The sequence below is a fragment of the Pseudophryne corroboree genome, chromosome 3, assembly GCF_028390025.1.
Source record: "Pseudophryne corroboree isolate aPseCor3 chromosome 3, aPseCor3.hap2, whole genome shotgun sequence".
NCBI classification, from domain to species: domain Eukaryota; kingdom Metazoa; phylum Chordata; class Amphibia; order Anura; family Myobatrachidae; genus Pseudophryne; species Pseudophryne corroboree.
The window spans coordinates 383,167,153-383,189,118 of record NC_086446.1 but is presented as its reverse complement, the minus strand read 5'-3'; the positions used below and the strand labels follow the sequence as shown (position 1 = coordinate 383,189,118).

The 21,966-nt window shown below is 43.7% G+C and overlaps 1 protein-coding gene across 1 annotated transcript in view; it reads left to right on the top strand.

The window, feature by feature from the left end:
* ACE (angiotensin I converting enzyme) overlaps positions 1–21,966 on the top strand; it is a 110,712-nt gene that overhangs the window by 47,929 nt on the left and 40,817 nt on the right. Inside the window, exons 10-14 of the mRNA XM_063960005.1 lie at positions 307–405; positions 3,240–3,362; positions 5,269–5,480; positions 9,453–9,589; positions 16,706–16,864. Of these exons, the coding sequence (XP_063816075.1) occupies positions 307–405; positions 3,240–3,362; positions 5,269–5,480; positions 9,453–9,589; positions 16,706–16,864 (730 nt within the window). The remainder of the gene's footprint in view (positions 1–306; positions 406–3,239; positions 3,363–5,268; positions 5,481–9,452; positions 9,590–16,705; positions 16,865–21,966) is intronic.

Sequence of the window (21,966 nt, the reverse complement as noted above, 5' to 3'; positions counted from 1 at the left end):
GAAAAACTGTCTCACAATGCAGTCCTTGGCCTCGCCACTCCCAGAAAACCAGGGCAACACCGTCCCTCCCCCCTGAATGCCTCTGCCTGTCAATCAGGTTGTGCAGTTTCCTGACCATCTGAAAACTGCCGGTTAGATTGTGATTTAGATCCAACATGAATTAGGCCCTTAGTGTAATGATATTGCTAAAATAATGGAGTTTGAAAATGTAATATTTTATGAATTCGGTAACCACCTTTCTATTCCACAAAACTGTCCTACAGAGATTTTTGGTTTTTATTCTTGTGAAACTATTGCATATTTCAGAACAAAGTATCAAGGAATCTGTCCTCCTGTGCCACGCGATGACTCTCATTTTGACCCTGGAGCAAAATTTCATATTCCAGGCAACACCCCCTATATAAGGTAACTTAATTTTCCACACTCTATTGCATGGTGACCTTCTATAGCACAGCTCCCTTTACGTTGTATTACATAGTGTCCACATCCAGCCACCAACTGTGTTAACCACTCTGGTTAAATATGTTAGTGACCAGAAAATGAAACACGCAGAGGTCATATATAAAATTCTGCACAGCAATCTTGGTAAAAATGTGGTCATATTGAAAAGAAAAACTGCGTAAATCATTTTGTTTTATAGTCTCATTACTTTTTGCTTTTGAATATCTGTTTATTGCACAGTATTCAACAAAAATATACAAAGTCCAGTGTACATATGCTAACGCTCAAACATTTGATACATTGCAAGTACTGGGCATAATGGTAGCAGAGAAGTTGTGGGGTTGGAGGTGCAAATAAAACTACTGTAGTTGAGAAGGAATGGAGAGAAAATGCTTTGTTGGCGCATTTCCGTTCGTCATGTAATACCTATACCTATGATGTGCCTCGCATTCTAGCCACCAAACACACCGCCACGCCTCTTCCACAACCTTTTACTGGAAGAAGCTGACTGGCTAGGTTCCTTGCGGTAACAAATATTGAAAACAAAGATATGCAGCCAGAAACAGCAGTAGCCTTTCAACAGGGCCCCTCAGGAGTAGTATGTGGAGAGAAGAGAGTGGTCCCGGAACTGTCTTTGATCAATAAGTGTTTATATTACCTACTAATGTGTTCTTCCAGTAATGTGCTCAAATAGCTTGAAAATATGTGGATGACGAAAATGCAGTAATAGTGTGTACTTGAGTTTGCAAGAGTACATGCAAACTAACCTTGCCACCTCAAGAAGTGGTAGGCATTGGACTAACTCACCTTTGTCCTATGGTGGTTGTGTGAGCAAAGTAGATGCCGCCTGGAACGGTTTGTAGGTTTTTCTTATCTTGTAGAGGTTCCAAGGAAAGAAGTAAAGTGTCAACATAGTGCAGATCAATGTATCCAATGGTACTGTGTTGTAGAACTTGTATAATATACTCACACTTAATAAGATGAAAGAATTATTTTGACATTCATTTAGAAACCCAATGCACGTCTGTATTATGTATAGAAGGATCCAATGGCCCAAAAATAGCCAATGCCAAAATGAAAAATTCTGTAAAGCTAATTTATTGACGTATGGTAGTGTACACATGATAAAAAAAAAAAAATAGATCTAAAAAATAAAAACCAAGGAAATATCGCTTAGAACTTTAATTTCACAGAGCCTATGTGTGCTCCCTCAACCTGGGCCATTGGATCCCACTACACATAATACCAACAGACCTCTGGTTTATAAATGAATGTCCAAAGCATTCTTCCATCCTATTAAGGGTGAGTAAACTACATAAGTTCTACAACACAGTACCAATGGATGCAAACCATTCCAGGCAACATCTATGTTGCTCACACATCCACCATAGTTTAACGATGAGAGTTTGTCCAATGCCTACCACTTCTTGATTCAAAGTGAGTTTGTATGTACTCTTGCAAACTGAAGTGCTAGTGCATTACACATTACTGCACTTTTGTCATCCACATATTTTCTGGCTGTTACTGAAAGATCATATCCAAAGGAATATAAACACTTATTTATCATAGACTATGCCAGAGCCACCCCTTCTCTCCACATACCTCTCCCTGAATGTCAGGGAGGAGACTCCCTAAAATACCAGCAATCTCCCTGACTTCCTAAAAAGTCTAGCAAGTCTCCCTGATTGTACCTTATCCATATTATGTAGCGGTTATGCATACCTCCCAACTTTTGTGCATTGAGAATTGGGATCTGCGCACGACCCGAAAAGGGGCCGTGACTTAGAGTGGAAGGGGCGTGACCTCTGCAAAGGGGCATGGCCTCATACATACCCGATTTTCTGCATTGTGGGGGCGCGGTCAGCGACCCTGAGCAGCTGGCCAGCCCTGTGCTCACCTCCCAGCACTGAATTGATGCCGTGTGTATGGCATCTATTCAGGGATCACTCCCTACTTTGCTGTGCAGAGCAGCGAGTAATCAAAAGATACCCTAACTGCCCCCTCCACCGCCCATGGGACACTGCTGCCTGCGAGTGGCACAGCAGGACAGTGTACGAATAGCAGGACTGTACTGCTGGAATCGGGACAGTTGGGAGGTGTGTTATGTATTTGGGCGGGATGGGAATATATACATTTTAGTGGGATCATCGGTGCCATTCCCCACCATTGGTTATTAGGCACAATGGGGCAGATGTATTAACCTGGAGAAGGGATAAAGCCGTGATGAGCGCAAGCTGATAACGCACCAGCCAGTCATTACAAATTTGAAAAATGACAGGAGCTGACTGGTGCGTTATCACTGTACACTTATCACTACTTTATCACACCTTTTATCCCTTCTCCAGGCTTAATACATCTGCCCCAGTGATCCTATGGCTGCATACGTTTTCAAATAAGGTTTCTCATGACCACTTTTAAATGGAACTATGTGAGTAGAACACCATACATGAACAAGCCTGTAAAATCGTGAATGTGTCCATGCCTTTGCGTCAACAAGAAGTTGTTACTGAGCAGCAATGCTCAGGTGCAGCAGCACACATTCATTTTACCACTGCACTCATAGGTGTTGCTTTCACAATCTTCCTGAAATACGGTTTCAAAAGTAGGCAAGCATGAATTTAAATCTACCCAGTGTTTTGTTCTCCTTTCATGACTGTTCTCCCATTATGTCATATCAAATGACCTGATCCAACTTAATCTCGCCAAAATACCTGGCTTATAAATAATTAAATATTAGCATAATTTAGTTAAGAATTCCTCCCATCTCCTGAGATGCTGATCTTTGTTTTGTATTTCAGATACTTTGTGAGTTTTGTGCTGCAGTTCCAGTTCCACAAAGCACTATGCACAGCTGCCAACCACACAGGCTCTCTGCACACATGTGATATTTATCGGTCGAAAGAGGCTGGCAAAATGCTAGAGTGAGTATTCCTTTTTAGCAGCATGATGGAACTCTTGCCTTTTCCCCATTATAGACTACTTCCTTCTAATTTATTTTCTCTCAGAGTAGAGGTTTTCTACCATTCTGTCCTAATGAGCTTAGTTTTATTTGACAACAGATGAACAAGGGGCATCTTGAAAAAGAGTGTTCTACACAGTAAAGCAAGCACATAATTGCAGAGCCACATTTAGCCAATCATGGGTCACAATCTTTCATTTGGAATGTTCCTTGCTATCAAATTTACTGTGGTTCAATTGCTGTAAACATTTGTCTGGAACATTCTTCTAAAAAAAGAAGAAAAAAATGCACTTTCTCCCGAAAACTCACGGGTTCAGTGAAACCTGTGTGTTTTCGATAGAAACCGCACAGTGTTCTGACAAAAATGGGCTGTTTCTGAGGATTCTGTTTCACCTGCCCGGAGGCAGGTGAAACAAAATTCCAGATAAGCCGTGTCTCATGTCGGCTTATCGGGGCTAATTAGATAGCCTCCGGCGGGACAATTGGCACCAGTAAATTACCGGGGCTAATTGGATGTCCCCCATGACCTTGTTACCATCAATTGTCAATAGTAAGTTTCAGTGTAAACAAACGTAATGAACACTTTCAGTGGCCATACTTAGTTAAATCTGGGCCTGAGCACCAGGTGACTGGATCTGACCACCAGGTGACTGGATCTCTGTACATAAATGTTTGATCAAAGAAACAAGCCAACTGGGCATACTGTAGTTAGAGCTGTTTGATGCTGACAACATAGACAGTCAGATGAGGTCATTCTTTAACCACTTAGATGGAACAGTCGCACTTCATGTGACTGCAGGCAGGTTTGCTTCTACGGATATGATCACATCTCATGCGACCACAGCCTCCCCTCCTGACCCTGTATGATCACATCTCATGCGACCACAGCCTCCCCTCCTGACCACAGCCTCCCCTCCTGACCCTCTGCCAATGTGCAGAACAGTTTTCCTTGTCCTATTCAGAGAAGGGCTGTGTCGTGTCTGCACTCCGAGAGGGATAGTTTGTGCTCATATCTCGCACTGAGTCCAGAGTTTAGCCGGGGGACTGACCCGATCCCTCTGAGACACACTCCCCTCCATAAATATAAAGGAGAGGGGCTAGGTGGTTAATACAGCCTGTCAAATTTCAGTTTAGACTTGCAGGCTATTTGGCCCATGCATACAGTTTTTTCTGGCCAGTGTTGCTTATTGATTTTTCATTCATATTTAGTGCTATCATATTTTGTAGCAATTTACAATTATACCAAAATAAAACAAGAGTGGGTAATAACGGACGGAGGTAAGAGTGCCCTTCTTTTGCACCTTTTATTGTATACCGTAAGGTCTTATTTGGTTGCCAAAATACTAGCATGTTATGGGCACCTTATAGACCGGATGCTGCGCAGCTTTTCATTTGATAAAAATAATATATGTACTAATAATTGTAAATAACCGTTTCAGTGAAACACGCCACTGGCCAGGGCAGGGAATAAGTGTCTGGAGCTATTCAATTAGCCACGGATTTCTGTTTATACTCTCCTGAGGGGCGAGCAGAAATCTGACAAAACTAGTGCTGCGATGTGAGGTGCGGTCTTACAGCCTGCGCGACAGCATCGCACCCAGCATTATTTAGGAGTGGTAACCTCACCTGCATCTCTTGACTGAAGTGCCGGGCGCGAAGCGGCTAACTGAATAGTCTAGGATCTCATTCCCACATTCCCAGCACTATTTATTATCACGTTTTATTGAATTCAGCCCTTTGAACGCTATAACTTAAAATCATGTTTTGGGAGGATTTGTTCTTTTGCTGTTTGATAAAATACAATATTCTTGACCTATACTTCTCTGGTTTATCATCCCATTTATAATGACCTCTCCTGATACTTCCAGGACTGTACTTCGTGCAGGGTCTTCAAAAACTTGGCAGGAGGTCCTGAAAGATATGATTGGTACAGACAAAATGGATGTCGGGCCCCTGTTGGAATATTTCCAGCCTGTTACAGACTGGTTGATAGAACAAAACAATAAAAATGGAGAAACACTTGGATGGCCAGATTTTGCATGGACGCCACCCACTCCTGATGGATACCCAGGAGACATTAGTAAGATACTGTACCCATGACTTTATCATATAGGCTACATGAAACTTATATGGCAGTTTAGTATGTACAGCCTGTACTTTATACTTCCAAAAAGGTGTTAATTATGAGTGGAAAATAGAAACTATTAATGAACAGGTGTGTGTGTGTGTGTGTGTGTGTGTGTATAGCTAACTTGTTAGATTGCCTTTAGTGCAATTTAATACTGTCTCATTGGATCCTTACTGGTGATGGATCAGATCTTGTACTCTGCATGACTTTTTATGATAGTTCATATGCTGTCTGATTGGCCCAGGCATTTCTAGTCACACCCCTGACAGGAAGTCTTTTTACGATGCGTATGTACCCCCCCCCCCAAAAAAAAAACCCAAAAAAACCAAAAAAAAAAACCAAAAAAACAGTACAATTCTTTTAACATATCAGTTATATTTTTGACCACACCTTCCCCTTCACCACACTGATACCAAAGTAACTTCAATCACATTTCTTCCCCATTCTGGTGTTTGGTCTGAGCAACAACTGATCACCATTCTGTTTGATTTTAAGCATTGAGTTGCTACCATGAATAAAAGAATACAGCTAATGGTTGATCAGGTGTTTGCATTAATAAAGTGGATACTGTGTCATTTACACCCTAATCCCAACGTTATCAGCATGTGCAGTATCCATCTCTTAAATCTGCCAAAATCTGAACATCTCCCTGTTCAAGACCTAGCGGTTGAAGTACATGATGATCTAGGTGTACAAAATAGCAGATTCAATTAGCTGCATGCTTGTAGCAGTGGCCAGTGCAATTCAGTTGCAGCCCATGGTAATCCCACAGACACGAGAAAGAGGGAGGCTGCGCTGGCAGAGGAAAGAACAATATAGACCACTAAATGTGTAATTAAAATTTTTTATTAAAAGACAATAATTCTTTAAAAAAACACTACTTCTGTGCAAGATAATGTGCCAAATATATGCAGAGTAAATGGATTTTACCAATTAAATGCAAAAATTGGAGTTTACCAAAGGTTTTGGTACAGGATTAATGCGATATATTCTCTGGAATCCGTTCCATATTTTGCCCATAAGTATTGTATCCAGTTATAATCCAATAATGAGAGTCCCTTTTAGATGTTACTGGAGAGAGTCCATGGAATAATTCCATATACCGCTAGAGTGTTAGTGCAATGTCCCATAGATGGTGAGTACCTCATGCAATGCGGAAAAGAGCTGGTGCCTCTCTCGGACTCCTCTGGATAGCTGGTCGACTGTATGGGCTGGTTCGGGTCCAATTCAGAGATATCCTGGTCCAACGGGTGAGTACCTGACGCGTTTCGCTGCATAGACCTTGCAGCTTTTTCAAAGGTGTGCTTAGCTAATCAGCTCGCCTCACAGCGCCCGAACACCTTTGGGTATTTTTTTACCTTATTCCTAATCTCACAGACAGCCTTTACTGTGCCCACCACAAGCATGTTAGCCCATAGCTCTGGCCACTTAACCTGCAATCTGTGGGTTTACAGTATGTGGAAATGGTCTTATAATTGAATAGCTTCATATGTTATTAGGAGCTACAAGCCTGCATTAAACATTGAGACTAATTGAATCTGCCCCAAAGACTCTGGTGCATAAGATGCTGCTAGGGAACAGGAGATAAGAAGGGTGTTTACACTATTGCTTTTACCAGACATTGCCCACATTAGTATGAGGTAAAAGATCAAACCTCGCCACAAATACGATCACTAATATTATGCTACTAGCAGACAATACCATCAATGTAACTAACGTTACACTGCTATCACTAACATTACCCTGGCAGTACACACTGCTATCACGAATATTACACTATCTGCACACACTATCTTAATTAGATACCTCAATCAGCATAGCCTTTTATACTCGTCACTAAAGCTGGGTACACACCTGGCCGATTGGGTGGCCGATCAGTCGACTTAACTATTAGTAAGTGGATACACACTTACCAATCGTCCACCTGATGTGTCTTGTCTGATTCACAACTAGGCAGGCATTTTTAATGTCCCTGCAGCAAGTGTACAGGCGATCAGCAGACTGCCTGTACACACAGCCAGATGCTTTCCTGTTTCCCCGTCACAGTGGACTGTGGCAGAGCAGCAGAACTTCATCTCCAACTTCAGTTTGCATGCAGAAATTTGGGCAGATTTAACAAAGCTTGGAGAAATATTAAGTGGAGAGAAATTAAAGTAGCAACTACTACTGTCATTTTATTGACTGTGTTTTGAAAAATGTCAGTTAGGAACTGATTGGTTGGTACTTTGGGGTCTATTTACTAAGGCTTGGACGGAGATAAAGGACAAACTAATCAGCTCCAAGCTGTAATTTTTTAAACCAAGCCTGTGATATGGCAGTTATACACTGATTGGCTGATACTTTTATATCCATCTACTTCATCTCCCATCCAAGGCTTAGTAAATAGACCCCTGTATAATATTATTATTATTATTATTATTATTATATTTTTTTTTTTCAACTTTATTATATTATGTAAATGCTCTTGTTGCATGTAGAATTAGAGCAGCCAAGGAGGACTTTACTGTGACTACAAAGAAGCCAGTAATCTTCTCAGCACCACCTACTGGCCCAGGAAGTGAATGCTTCCTTGTTACTCACGGAGGGATCTATTTATCTGGTCACTCCAAACACATCTCAGGGATGGGTTTCTTACAGCCCCTGTCTCTGTGTGTGCTTTGTTACATAAGGATGATTTTGGGACGTACAACACGCCTAGAATGCAATGCAGATGTGATTATTGATAAATGGGCCCATATATACAGTGACAAATACAGTCTTCCTTTCTCAATATCTGGACCTATGAAACGCTATAAAACATTCAGTCTGGTACATACCTGGTGCCCTGTGTTTTCAGAGATATAGATGTAGAGTTGGTAGCAAAGAGGACGTAAACTAGTCACAAGAAAAATGCCCAGAAATAGTGTGCATTTCTACACATAAGGTATGCAGAGCTCTGAAGTATGTAGTAAGTACCTCTGAAGTATGCTCAGGCAACATACAATGGGGGGGAATTCAAATGTTTGAAAAGTCGGTTGGGTGTCTGTTTTTTCCTGTCTATTGGATAGGAAAACAGATTCACCCAACTGACTTTTCAAACAATTGAATCTCCCCCTATATGTAAGGTTTGATAATGTGCACAATGTGTATGAGTGCATAGCTGCATATGTATTCAGTTGTTTTCTGAGCATGTTTCAGTGCGAACTCTCACAAGATGGAAAAAGGGGGGGGGGGACCTGGACTGCACATTCTATTACTAAAGATATTAATGGGTGCTATCATGCTGAGGCTTCAAATACTATACTGAGAGAGATGCAGATGCACACTCTTAGCACTAAGAACACTGATAGTAAAAATAATTTAAATAAACCCTCACAATTAACATGGAGTATAATTGAAGTTCTTAGCACACATTTGCGCAAATATGGGTCCCTAACATTCCTAATACTATCACATTCTATATTCATAGAATGTGATAGTATTAGGAATATTAGGGACCCATGTGATGAAGTCACCTGGCCGGATTACATGGGCCCGCATATTTGTTCAAATGTGTGCTAAGAACTTCAATTATACTCCATGTTAATTGTGCGGGTTTATTTAAATTATTTTTACTATCAGTGTTCTTAGTGCTAAGAGTGTGCGTCTGCATCTCTCTTCCTCCAGCATAGAACTCGCACAAGATGCCTTATGCAAACTGGCGTACAACTCACTCTGCACCTGCCCAATAGTGTGTTCTGTGTAGGGGCAACATTTCTGGGCTGCACTAACTGTTTAAAAATAGCGGGAAAGGTGTGGGTGTGTGTTTTGTGTTTTACGAATACTGCCTGTTCTTATTCTGAAATTAACCCCTCTGTTTGATTTTTTTAAGTTTAAGTGGTTAGCAAGTATTTGATATTTTGAAGTAGTGTATACTATACATTTACATTGTGCTTTTATTTACAGATAAAAACGCTAATGAGCGAGAAGCAGATGATTTTCTAGGTAGATACAACAGCACAGCAGAGGCTGTATGGAATGACTATACAGAAACCTCATGGGCTTACAACACAAACATCACAGATTACAACAACAAGATTATGGTGAGAAAACGGCTAGCCTTTTATAGACTTTACTATACTTGTATAGCAATTCATGTTATGTTAGATTTTTCTTTGCCAGTCTAGATTTTTCTTTGCCAGGAGTGTGAGGTATTTTTTTTTTTTTTTTACTTCAGTATAATGTGTAGGTTTCACAAAAGTAGTAGTAGTGGTAGTAGTAGTAGTAAATTACAGAGTACTTAAATGAATCATCAAAATAGGAAAACAGTGACTTACAGTTGAAGACAATATAGGACAAGTAGAGGGTAAATAAACTAGAGATGTGCACCGGAAATTTTTCGGGATTTGGATTCGGACGCGTTTTGCCAAAACCTGCCTTAACATTTTTTGTTGGATTCGGGTGTTTTTTTTTTAACAGCTTAAATCATAGAATTTGGGGGTAATTGTGATCCTATAGTATTATTAACCTCAATAACCATAATTTCCACTCATTTCCAGTCTATTCTGAAAACCTCACAATATTATTTTTAGTCCTAAAATTTGCACAGAGGTCGCTGGATGACTAAGCTAAGCGACCCAAGTGGGCGGTACAAACACCTGGCCCATCTAGGAGTGGCACTGCAGTGTCAGACAGGATGGCACTTAAAAAAAAAAAAAAAAAAAAAAATAGTCCCCAAACAGCACATGATGCAAAGAAAAAAAGAGGTGCACCAAGGTCGCTGGATGGCTAAGCTAAGCGACACAAACACTTCAATATCACAGGAATTATTCGTTCTAATCAATGGTATTATTTATTGGTCCAAATCACTTGAAGAAAATGACAATCACTAGAATGAAAAGCCAGTATCACAGGAATTATTCGTTCTAATCAATGGTATTATTGGTTCAAATCACTGGAAGAAAATGACAAAATGACTGGAATTAAATGGCAGTAATGTCGGGAATTAGATCAAATGGCAGTACCACTGGACATATACGGAAGTGTCAGACATGATGGCACTTTAAAAAAAACTTTTTTCTATATGACAGGGACAAACCCACTGTCCTAACAATTGGCAGGGCTGATTAAACAAACAGCCAGGGGGAAACCCCTGAATCCAGTTTGCAACCCTGGGTAATAATTTTTTATTACCCGGGATATAATTATAATCACTAAGGCTCCTCTGTAGTGATGCAGATGAAAACCCCCTTCCCCCAGTGGACCCCCACATGGGAGTCCTTCCTCGTCATGCTGAGGACGCTAAGGGAGTAGAATCCAACCTCTGAACCCGTGCACCTGTAGAGGGTGCAGACTTTCTGCTCTTTCTATGGCCTATAGAAGAGATAAAGAGAACTTGTCTCTTGGTGGTATGCCAATTCCACCCTCCTGGCGCTAATAATAAAGTATATGTATCACAAATATATAAGTATATATAGAGAGAAAGATTCAACACACTGCAGCGTATGTTTTTAAGACTTGGTTAGAGTCTTAAGCATAAAAAAATATAGGTAGATGTTTAAAACATCGCGCTGTGTCACTAGTTTTTTTACTTTTAATAAAAATCTAAAATGTGAAAAAAAATATGTATAAAATGAATATGAAAAGACATATATACTGTAGAAAAAGTGGCTCTATATAGATCAGTGATGAGATCGGGAGACTTCCGCAAATATCACAAAAATAACATTTATTACATACACATAAAAACAAAAATCTAATCTACTGGTCACCTATATATACATGCATGTATTTTGTAACTTTGAAAAATGGAATAATCCCTAATTAGCATAAAATGCATGTAGCTGTTTAGGTAGCTGCATTAGCAACACTTTATATGAATGAAATGCTGAAGTCCTTATTAGGCAGTGTGTAACACTGTAACAAACAGTCTTGAGCACTGGGTCCACACACGGAGATAACTTTATATGGCGGCGTCCCGGCTGCAATATGAACAGTTCAGCGAGAAACTGAAAGCAGTGTTTTATAGTTACCACTGATCCTTCCTGCTAAGATAGCGTATCCGTCCCTTTTTCACCCGGTGGGGAGGCCATCACCGCCCCGTGTGATGTGCGGCGGGATGGAATATCCAGATGGGTGGAACTGTAGGCTCTCAGCCAGAGTATGCTCGCTGCGGGCTCCGATATTTCTGTTTGTTTATCGGCCAGATGACTGCTATACTGGAATTGCCTGTGGCTGCAGAAGCTCACCACCTCTCCCGGATAAGGTTATCCGGGAGAGGTGGTGAGCTTCTGCAGCCACAGGCTGAAATAAGTATCAGGGTGGCAGAAAACCGTGGGATTTGCTGCCGTCGAAGATGGTTCAAGTAAGAAAAGGAAAAGCACATGAGGGAAGAAGGCCCTACTTGTGAGAGCTTACATTCTAAAGGGGAACGACAGACAGGGGTGGCACAGAAGAGGTAGACAATGGGGGAATTCAATTGTTTGAAAAGCCTGTTGGGTGTCTGTTTTTTCCTGTCTGTTAGATCTAATATACAGGAAAAAACAGACACCCAACAGACTTTTTCAAATAATTGAATATCCCCCAGTGATTGTGGAACTGAGGGATAGGATGAGATTTGGCTCTGTTAGGTGAGGAAGTGGGTCTTGGGAGTCCGTCTGAAGCTTTGTATAGAGAGAGAGAGAGGTAGAGAATTCCAGAGAAAGGGAGCAGCACTTGAAAAATTTTGGAGGTAGGAGTGGGAGGAAGTAATCAGTAGGCAGGAGAGGCGGCATGCATTAGCAGAGCGAATAGGATGGGTGGGAGTGTAATGGGAGATAAGTTCAGAGATGTATGTGAATGGGAGAGGAGTAGGTGAAGTCTTTGTAAGTGAGTGTGAGAAGCTTGAATTGGATTCTGAAAGGGAGGGGAAGCCAGCGAAGGGGAGGTGGACATAGTACGTTTGGTGAGGAAGATGAGCCGGGCTGCAGCATTGAGGATAGATTGGAGTGGAGAGAGGCATTTGTTAGGATGCCAGTCAGGAGATTACAGTAGTCCAGTCTGGAGATGACCAGTGAGTGGATAAGGATCTTCGTATCATCCTGGTTGAAAAAGGTCTGATCCTGGAAATATTTTTGAGATGAAAACGGCAGGTTTGTGAGAGGTGCAAAGTGTGTGGTTTGAAGGATAGGGAGGAGTCGAGGATTACGCCAAGACAGCACACTTGGGGGCTAGAGGAGATAGTTGTGCCATCAATAGATAATTAAATTGTGGAAAGTGAGGTTGTGCGGGAGCAGTGGCGTAACTCCCGTCCCCGCAGCCACTTTGGAGGCGTGGGGGTGCCGCCACTGATTGCTATGTGTGTTCGAGAAGGAGCCGGATGGTACAGCGCGTGCCTCTCCTGTGTGTCCCCTCCTGGGTCTCCGGCGGCGCCGTGTCTGTTTCATGAAGTGCCGGTTCGTGAGCCAATCAGGAGCTGCAGCTGCTGGTCCGCGAGCTTTGATTGGCTTACGAACCGGCACTTCATTTGACAGACGCCACTGGAGACACAGGACGGACACAGCCAGGAGAGGCGCGCGCTGTGCCCTCAGGCTCCTTCCCGGACTCGCAGTAGCGGGGGAGGGGGGCATATTTGGCACTGGGGGCATCTGTGTAGCTGGCACTAGAGGGGCATATGGGGCACTGGGGTCATGTGTGTTTCTAGAACTATGGGGGCATATTTTTATCTGGCACTGTGGGGGAATATCTAGCACTGAGGGCATATGTGGCAATGGGAGCACAGTCCTAACAACAAGCAATTACCCCCTGGTAACAAGCACAACACCCAGCTCATGAAATCCCTGGCAACAAGCATTACCCCCTAGCAATGAGCATGACACCCAGTGCATGAAACCCCTGGAAATGAATATTACCCCCTGGCAACGAGCTTGACGCCCAGAACATTATACCCGTGGCAACAAGCATAACACCTAGCACATGAAACCCCTAGCACCGAGCATGACACCCTGAACATGAAAATCCCTGGCACTGTGCATGGAACCAAGAGCATGAAACCCCTGGCAACGAGCAGGTAATTAGAAGCCTTACTGTAGGGCTTAATGTGTAATGGGCATTGCGGTGTGTGGCATAATGTATCACGGACATTGCGGTGTGTGTGTGTGTGTGTGTGTGTGTGTCATAATGTGTCACAGGCATTATGGTGTGTAGTGTACTATATCATGGGCATTGTGGTATAATGTCTCTGGCATTGCAGTGTGTGGCATAAGGTATAACGGACATTGCAGTATGTGTCACAGGCATTACAGTGTGTCGTATACTATATCACAGGCATTGTGGTATATTGTCTCAGGGGTATTGCAGTGTGTGGAATAATGTATAACGGGCATTGCTATGTGTGTCATAATGTATCACAGGCATGGCGGTGTGTGGTGTACGGTATCACAGACATTGTATGTGCTATAATGTCTCAGGGGCATTGCAATGTGTAGCATAATGTATAACTGGCATTGCGATGCGTGGCATAATGTCACAGGCTTTACGGTGTGTGGCATAATGTGTCAGGGGCATTACGGTGTGTGGCACATTGTGTATTGGGCATTGTTGTGTGTGGCATAATGTCTAAGGGCCATTGCAGTATGTGGCATAATGTAGGAGGAAAAATTACAAATAATGTAAAGGGCATGAATCAGGATTATTTTTTTTCCTGTGGTGGCCAACGTCTGGGCATGCAGGTTGCAAAACTGGGGTATAAGGTAGTCTTTTCCTGCAATGCCGCGCCCCTTTATGCAAAGCTACACCCATTTCGGCAAGGCTACACCCCTTGCACACAAATTCATCACTTTGCTAGTGCCAATTATGGGGGCACCAGATAATGTTTTGGCTTGGGGGAGAAACATTTCTAGTTACGCCACTGTGCGGGAGGGTGGGTAGATGTTCAGTCTTAAACATGTTAAGTTTAAGATAGGATATGGTCTGAGAGTGGTAGAAGGACAGCCAGGAGAGGGCCGTATCATACAGACCAATAGAGTGAAGGATTGGCAGAGGGAGAGGGTGGTCCAAGTCAAAAGCAGCAGAGAGAAGAATAAGTAGAGAGTAGTGGCCCTTAGATTTGGCAGCATGGAGGTCATTGTAGACTTTTGTGAGAGCAGTTTGAGTGGAGAGGATGAAAGTCAGACTGGAATGGGACAAGCAGTGAGTGGGAGGGAAGTAGGTGTCAGCATTCCAAAGAGTGTCGGGATTCCGGCATTGGTATTTCGACCGCCATGATCCCGACTGCCGGAATCCTGACTGGATCCCAGATCGAGCAGAGGGGACAGTGCCTGATGAGAGGGAAAGATTGAGAAGGTGGGCAAGATGGGAACAGGCAGAAGGAGAGAAGTAGTGGAGGAGGTGGGAGGGGATAGGTTCAAGTTGGTAGTTGGGGGGCAGGGTACATGGGAGAAAGATGTCAAAGTTGGCGAGAGGAGTGGGGAAGGGTGGTAAGGGATAGGAGGTTGCTGATGGTCTGGTGGGATGTGATGTCCTGATGTATAAAGTCCATTTTGGATGTAAAGTAAGTGGCAAACTTGAGCAGAGAGTGAGAAGGGGAGATGAGGTAGGGGAGGGCAGAGGAAGGAGTTTTGACTGTGGCAAAGAGGCACTGGTGGTTTGAAGACTGTTTGAAGAGATGAGATTCTTGAAGTACGAACGTTTAGCGAGGGAAAGGGCAGCACTGAAAGACGTTTGAAATGGAGGAAGCTGGATTTCCTCCACTATCACTCGGCAGTACGTGAGCATTTTTTGCAGATACCTGGGGCATTTGGTGTGCCAGGGTTGAGGCATCAATCTGTGAGGGTGGAGTGACAGCATCCTCCCATATACTGTTTGAGAGGAAGGGGTGGGGGTGGGGGGGAGAGAGAAATGCAGATGGGGTACAAATTCCTGTACAGCAGGCATTCCCAACCACGGTCCTCAAGGCACACTAACAGTGCAGGGGGTAAATTTACTAAGGTGGGAGATTTTTAGAACTGGTGATGTTGCCCATGGCAACCAATCAGATTCTACTTACCTTTTATCTAGCTGCTTCTAGCAGATAATAGATATAATCTGATTGGTTGCTATGGGCAACATCACCAGTTCTAAAAATCTCCCACCTTAGTAAATTTACCCCCAGGTTTTAGTGATATCCAGGCTGCAGCACAGATGGTTAAATCAAAATAACTGAGCTACTAATTAAGTCACCTGTGCTGAAGCCCGGATATCACTAAAACCTGCACTGTTAGTGTGCCTTGAGGACCGTGGTTGGGAATGCCTGCTGTACAGTATGGAAGTTTCCTATTGCAGAATGATCGAAGAATTGACAACTGTTCATATCCCGGAACTAGTACTACACCTGAACATTGCATCTTATCGTAGGTTAAAATATAATCCTATTTTTTATTTTATTTTTAAACCTTCATCCCTTTTATTCCATTTTTTTCTAACCAATAGTTAAAGCATGGATGCTAATTGGTTTTTGAATCCCATCCCTACTTATCAGTCACATGACCTATGATATAGTGAGCAGTCTTTGAAACATTTATAGCACAAGCTTCCTCCTTACTCTATCATGTTACCACCTAAGTGCATCTTGACAGACTGGTTGGCGAAAAGTGTGTTTTTGTTTTGGTTTTTTTTGGAGTGGCATCCACATAAATCTATAACAGATTACTTATTTTTTCTTATAAGAGGAACACCATATTTTTTTCAGGAGATTCTCAAATGATGAATGGCTTCAGTTTCTTGTTAAAGGGATACAAACTTTCTTTGTAAGAATACAAATTTAAATTATACCCCTTTTCCACTGCCAAAATAACCCGGGCTATTGCTGGGTCTACCCGGATTGCGGCTCGGTGTAAAAGGGTGTCTGGAAAAATAACCTGGGGCCAGTTACCTAGGAATCCGTCCTTGATAGCTACCAGGGTCGAACCTGAGAAGTACCTGGGTAGCCTGCAGTGTAAATGGGTGACCCGGGTCATCCAACCTTGCTCATGCTAAAAGCCTATGGAGCGCCGGAAGAGTGAAGACCCGCCACTAACCTGGGTCCAGCTTGCAGTGTGAACTGGGTTTCAAGCCACTATGACTCTGCTTGAAACCGTGTTCAATTACCCGGATTGGACACAGGTTTTTGGTGGAAAAGGGGTATTACTTTTACTCAGATGAGGCAGTGTTAAGCAAGTCTGTATAGATTATCTTTCAGCTGTGTTCCTTAATGTCCTTCACAGTTGGAAAAGAACTTGGTTATGAGCAACCACACACTGCAGTATGGGTTGCAAGCAAGGAACTTTGATTACAGTGATTTCCAGAACCCAGAGACACAGCGTTTGCTGAAGAAGCTCAGTGACATTGACAAGGCCGCACTGTCAGAAGATGACCAGAAAAAGGTGAGGCTGATTGGAAAGCAGAAGTGCTAAAGATACATTTTTGGTTCTCTAAAGGCAACCTATTTTGAATGCTAAATACATATACCAGTAGATTTATACAGCCAGAATGCCAACCAGTACAGTCTCAAAATGAAAGATCTGCCTACATCAAAATGGGCCTTAAATCACAATAGGAGCCCTACAATTTTAATATAACCATTGTTTTGACATCGCACCCTTTCACAGATTGTGCACTATTGGGCTGACTGCTCTGCATGGAAGTATGTTTTGCAAATGAAACGTGCATGTTTTGAACTGAACATGTTCTGTAGCCTAGGGCACATATTTGTTCGTCAGTGATACACTGATGCATGTCCGCTTCCTGTTGAGCCTTATCATGGCATTCAGTAAGGGTGTGTACACAGATTTATGGGTTATATGGATTTGTGCGCACATAGAGATCTCTTGCACGAAGTATAGAGAGGCACTCTAATAATGATGGTAACTTATCCAAATGTATGAATACAGCTGGAACAGTCATATAGCTGCATGCGGGCAAATATCCCCATTTTGCGCTATGCATTTTGCTTTACTGCATCTCAGAATCGTACCCTGTGTCTGTATTGCAGGGGTGTATCTATCTAGAGGTCTGAGCACCCCTGTCAAAGCAAGGTGCTGGTGCACCCCTATATTTGAAATAAGGAAGGCGCGAGTGCCGAAAAAGGGCATGGTCTTGTGGGGAAGGGGCATGGCCACGCAATAGTACCCCAGTTCAAACTATGTCACACAGTAGTGTCCCTTATTCACATTACACCATACAATATTGTCTCTTCACGTTACGCCACACAGTTGTACTCCTTATACAAGTTATGCCCCTTATTAATGTTACACTACACAGTAGTATCCCTTACACATTATTAGCACGTGGTAGCAGCACCCCTTACACATTATTCCCACACAGTAATACTTATCACACCCAAGTTTACTTAAGTGGAGACATCAGCAGTACCTGTATCTCTAAGTAATGGAGTGCTCTGGGATACTTGTATATATTGTAATCCTGATATGCAAGGTGAAAAAATATTTTACATGCCTTAAAGTGTAGTCCTGATTAAGGTCCACACTGACCTACTTTTGTATATATATAGACACATGGATGCTATGTAAGAATTATATTTATTGAGACAATGACTTATGACACACAGACCCTGCCTAAAGTTTTTACCTAGGCAGTGATATTGGGATACGGATAGACTGTACATATAAACATGAGAAACCTTCTTACAATCACGTGTCTATATAAACAGAACAGTATGTCAGTTTGGACATTAATCAGAACTACATTTTAAGGCAATTTAGATTTTTGTATTTATTTTTTCACCTTGGACATCAAGGGCACCATTGTTTAGAAATATAGTAGTAGCAGAACAGTAGTAGAAATAGTAATGGCAGTACTGTACCTGGTGAGTCACTGTTACTGCTGGCACCAGTGTCCAGCAGCACCGCACTAGTGATTAGACTCCAAATAAACTACTGCTCCCAGCAGCTCTTGCTGCCTGGAGATCCCGGCAACATGTGTGAATGTACAGGGTGAGGCAAAAAAAACAACCCACATTTTGAAAGCATGGTAAATGCTATTCAAAATTTTAGAACAAAATCTAAAAGTGCATGGAATACAATTTTTTTTTTTTTCTCTTACGTCCTAGAGGATGCTGGGGTCCATATTAGTACCATGGGGTATAGACTGGTCCATTGGGAGCCATGGGCACTTTAAGAGTTTGAGAGTGTGGACTGGCTCCTCCCTCTATGCCCCTCCTACCAGACTCTGTTTAGAAAATGTGCCCGGTGGAGCCGGTCACAGCTAGGGGGAGCTCCTAGGATTTTTTAGTTTTTATTGTTTTTTAATGAGTTTAGGCACAGGGAGGCTGCTTGCAATAGCCTCCCTGCTTTGTGGGACTTAGGGGGGAGGGGGGGGGGGGGGGGGGAGTAGTGTACAACCCTAGAGGTTAATGGCCACTATCTCCACTGACAGGACACTGAGCTCCTGAGGGTGATGATCGCAAACCCCTGAGGCGACCGCTCACTCCCGCAGCACTGCCCCCACCCCCTAACAGAGCCAGAAGTCAAGTGGTGAGTAGGACACCGCTGACCCGAAAAGCGGGGTGCCGGTGAGAATGGCGGCGTCAGGGTGGGAGCACAGCGCTCACATTGCGCTCCGGAGGGCTCAGAGGCACACTGTGCGGTGCTGTGAGGGACACCCTGGGCCAGCGCAGTACCCTACAAACTGGTCACTCGAGCTATCAGGGACTCTGTCTACTGCCAGCAATGCATTACCTCAGGCCAGTATAATGTAAGTGCGGGAAGACGTGCCATTACAAGGGGGCGGAGCTTCTCAGAGCTGATCCAGCACTCACCAGTGCTATTTTCTCCGTGCAGTTCCACAGAAGGAGGCTTACTTTACAGACAAATCCATATACTCTGCTTCAGGCGTGGCGCTAAGGCCCACTATCACTTGTGCATGAATTTCTAAAGCCATAGTAAAGTGGTCAGGCACATTACTAGAGGATTTAGATACTATGGATAGAAGGAACATTGAAATGTTTTTACGTCACATACAGGATTCTGCAGGTTTCATGGTGGAGGCCATGAAGGACCTTGGTCAGCTTAATGCACGGACGTCTTCCATGGCTGTCTCGGCACGCAGGGGACTGCAGTATCTAGTGGAGAACCTACCCTTCACAGGTCAGGCTCTGTTTGGGGAAGCGTTAGATGCGTGGATCTCCACGGCAACTGCTGGTAAGTCAACCTTTCTTCTCTCTGCTGCACCACAGACTAAGAAATTGTATTCTACATCTGCAAAGCAGTCCTTTCAGGCCGCTAAAGCAAAAGTCAAAATCCCCATCCACTTTCTTTAGAGGTGGCTGGGTGGAATCCCGAAAACCTCCCTGGGTAACGGAAATTGTTATACAGGGGTACAGACTGGAGTTTCAAGAACTCCCGCCTCACAGATCCTTCAAATCGGGCTTGCCTACAGGAAGCCATTCAAAAGTTGCAGAGGTCCAATATCATTGTTCCGGTTCCACCTCACCTACACCACAAGGGTTATTACTCAAACCTGTTTGTTGTACCGAAACTGGATGGTTCAGGAAAAGCAATATTAAACCTAAATCCATTGAACCCCTACTTGAGGAAATTCAAATTCAAGATGGAGTCTCTGAGAGTGGCCGCTTCACCAGGCTTATCTCAGATTTGTGCTGCTGGACTGTCACTATCAATTCGAGGCGCTGACGTTTGGCCTCTCCACGGCACAAAGAGTGTTCACCAGCTCGGGTATCGCTTCATCAGTGCATTCACCTTCTGGGGAAAATGGTTGCCTCCTACGAGGATCTACAGTACGGAAGATTCCATGCACTGTATTTCCAACTGGATCTCCTGGACAAATGGTCGGGATCTCATCTGCACATGCACCAGAGGATACGTCTGTCACTGGAAGCCAGAATATCGCTCCTCTGGTGGCTGCAAACTTCTCACCTACTGGAGGGAAGCATGTTCAGGATTCAGAATTGGATCCTCCTAACCACGGATGTAAGTCTCAGAGGTTGGGGAGCAGTCACCCAGGGGGAAAACTTCCAAGGAAGGGGGGGGTCTAGTCTGGAATCCATCCTTCCGATAAACATTCTGGAACTAAGGGCCGTGTACAACGGGCTTCTACAAGCGGCACATCTTCTAAAAGATCATGCCATTCAAGTTTAGTCAGACAATGTGATGACGGTGGCCTACTTAAACCGACAAGGCGGAACGAAGAGCAGAGCTGCAATGCCAGAATCATCCTCTCGGTGGAAAAGCATGCAGTGGTGCTGTTGGTGATCTTCATTCCAGGAGTGGACAACTGGGAAGCGGACTTCCTCAGCAGACACAATCTCCATCTGGGAGAGTGGGGCCTCCACCCAGAGGTGTTCGCAGAGGTGACAAGTCCTTTGGGGCGTACCTCAAATAGACATGATGGCCTCACGCCTCAACAAGAAGCTTCTGAGGTATTGTTCCAGGTCGAGTCATCCACAGGCAGTGGCGGTGGACGCCCTGGGTACTCCGTGGGTGTTGAAATCAGTGTATGTGTTCCCTCCACTTCCACTCATCCCAAGGATTCTCAAACTAATAAAGAGAACAAGCGTACAGGCGATCCCCAGTGCTCCAGACTGGCCAAGAAGAGCTTGGTATGCGGATCTTCTGGAGTTACTGCTGGAAGATCTGAGGCCTCTTCCTCTTCGAGAGGACCTTCTGCAACAGGGGCTATTCGCTTATCAAGACTTACTGCAGCTACGTTTGACAGCATGGAGGTTGAACGCCAGATCTTAGCTCAGAAGGGCATTCTGAACAAAGTTATTCCTACCCTGATACAGGCTAGAAAGGGAGTAACGTCAAAACATTTATATCGGATTTGGAAAAAGTACTGGTCTTGGTGCGAATCCAAGACGTTTCCGACGGTGGAGTTTCAACTTGGTCAGTTTCTCCTCATCCTGCAAGCAGGGGTGGATGTGGGCCTGCTCCCGGGATCCATAAAAGTCCAGATTTCGGCCTTGTCCATTTTCTTCCAGAAACAATTGGTTGCCCTCCCTGAGGTTCAGACTTTCTTGAAAGGGGTGCTGCACATCCAACCTCCCTTTGTGCCTCCAACGGCACCTTGGGACCTTAACGTGGTACTGCAGTTCCTGCAATCTGATTGGTTTGAGCCTTTGCAGGAAGTGGAGGTCAAGTTTCTTACTTGGAAGACTGTCGCACTGTTGGCATTGACATCTGCTAGACTTGTTTCGGAATTGGGGGCATTCTCCTACAAGAGCCCCTACTTGATTTTTAATGAAGGTAGAGCTGAGCTCAGGATGCGTCAGCAATTTCTTCCAAAGGTTGTGTCGGCTTTTCTTATCAAACAACCTATTGTGGTGCCAGTGGCTACTGACTCCTCAGTTACCTCAAAGTCCTTGGATGTTGTGAGGGCTTTGCAGATTTATGTGAAGAGAACTTCTCTTCACAGAAAGTCGGACGCTCTGTTTGTCCTTTATGATCCCGCCAAGGTTGGGTGGCCTGCTTCTAAGCAGACTATTTCTCGCTGGATCAGGTTTACTGTC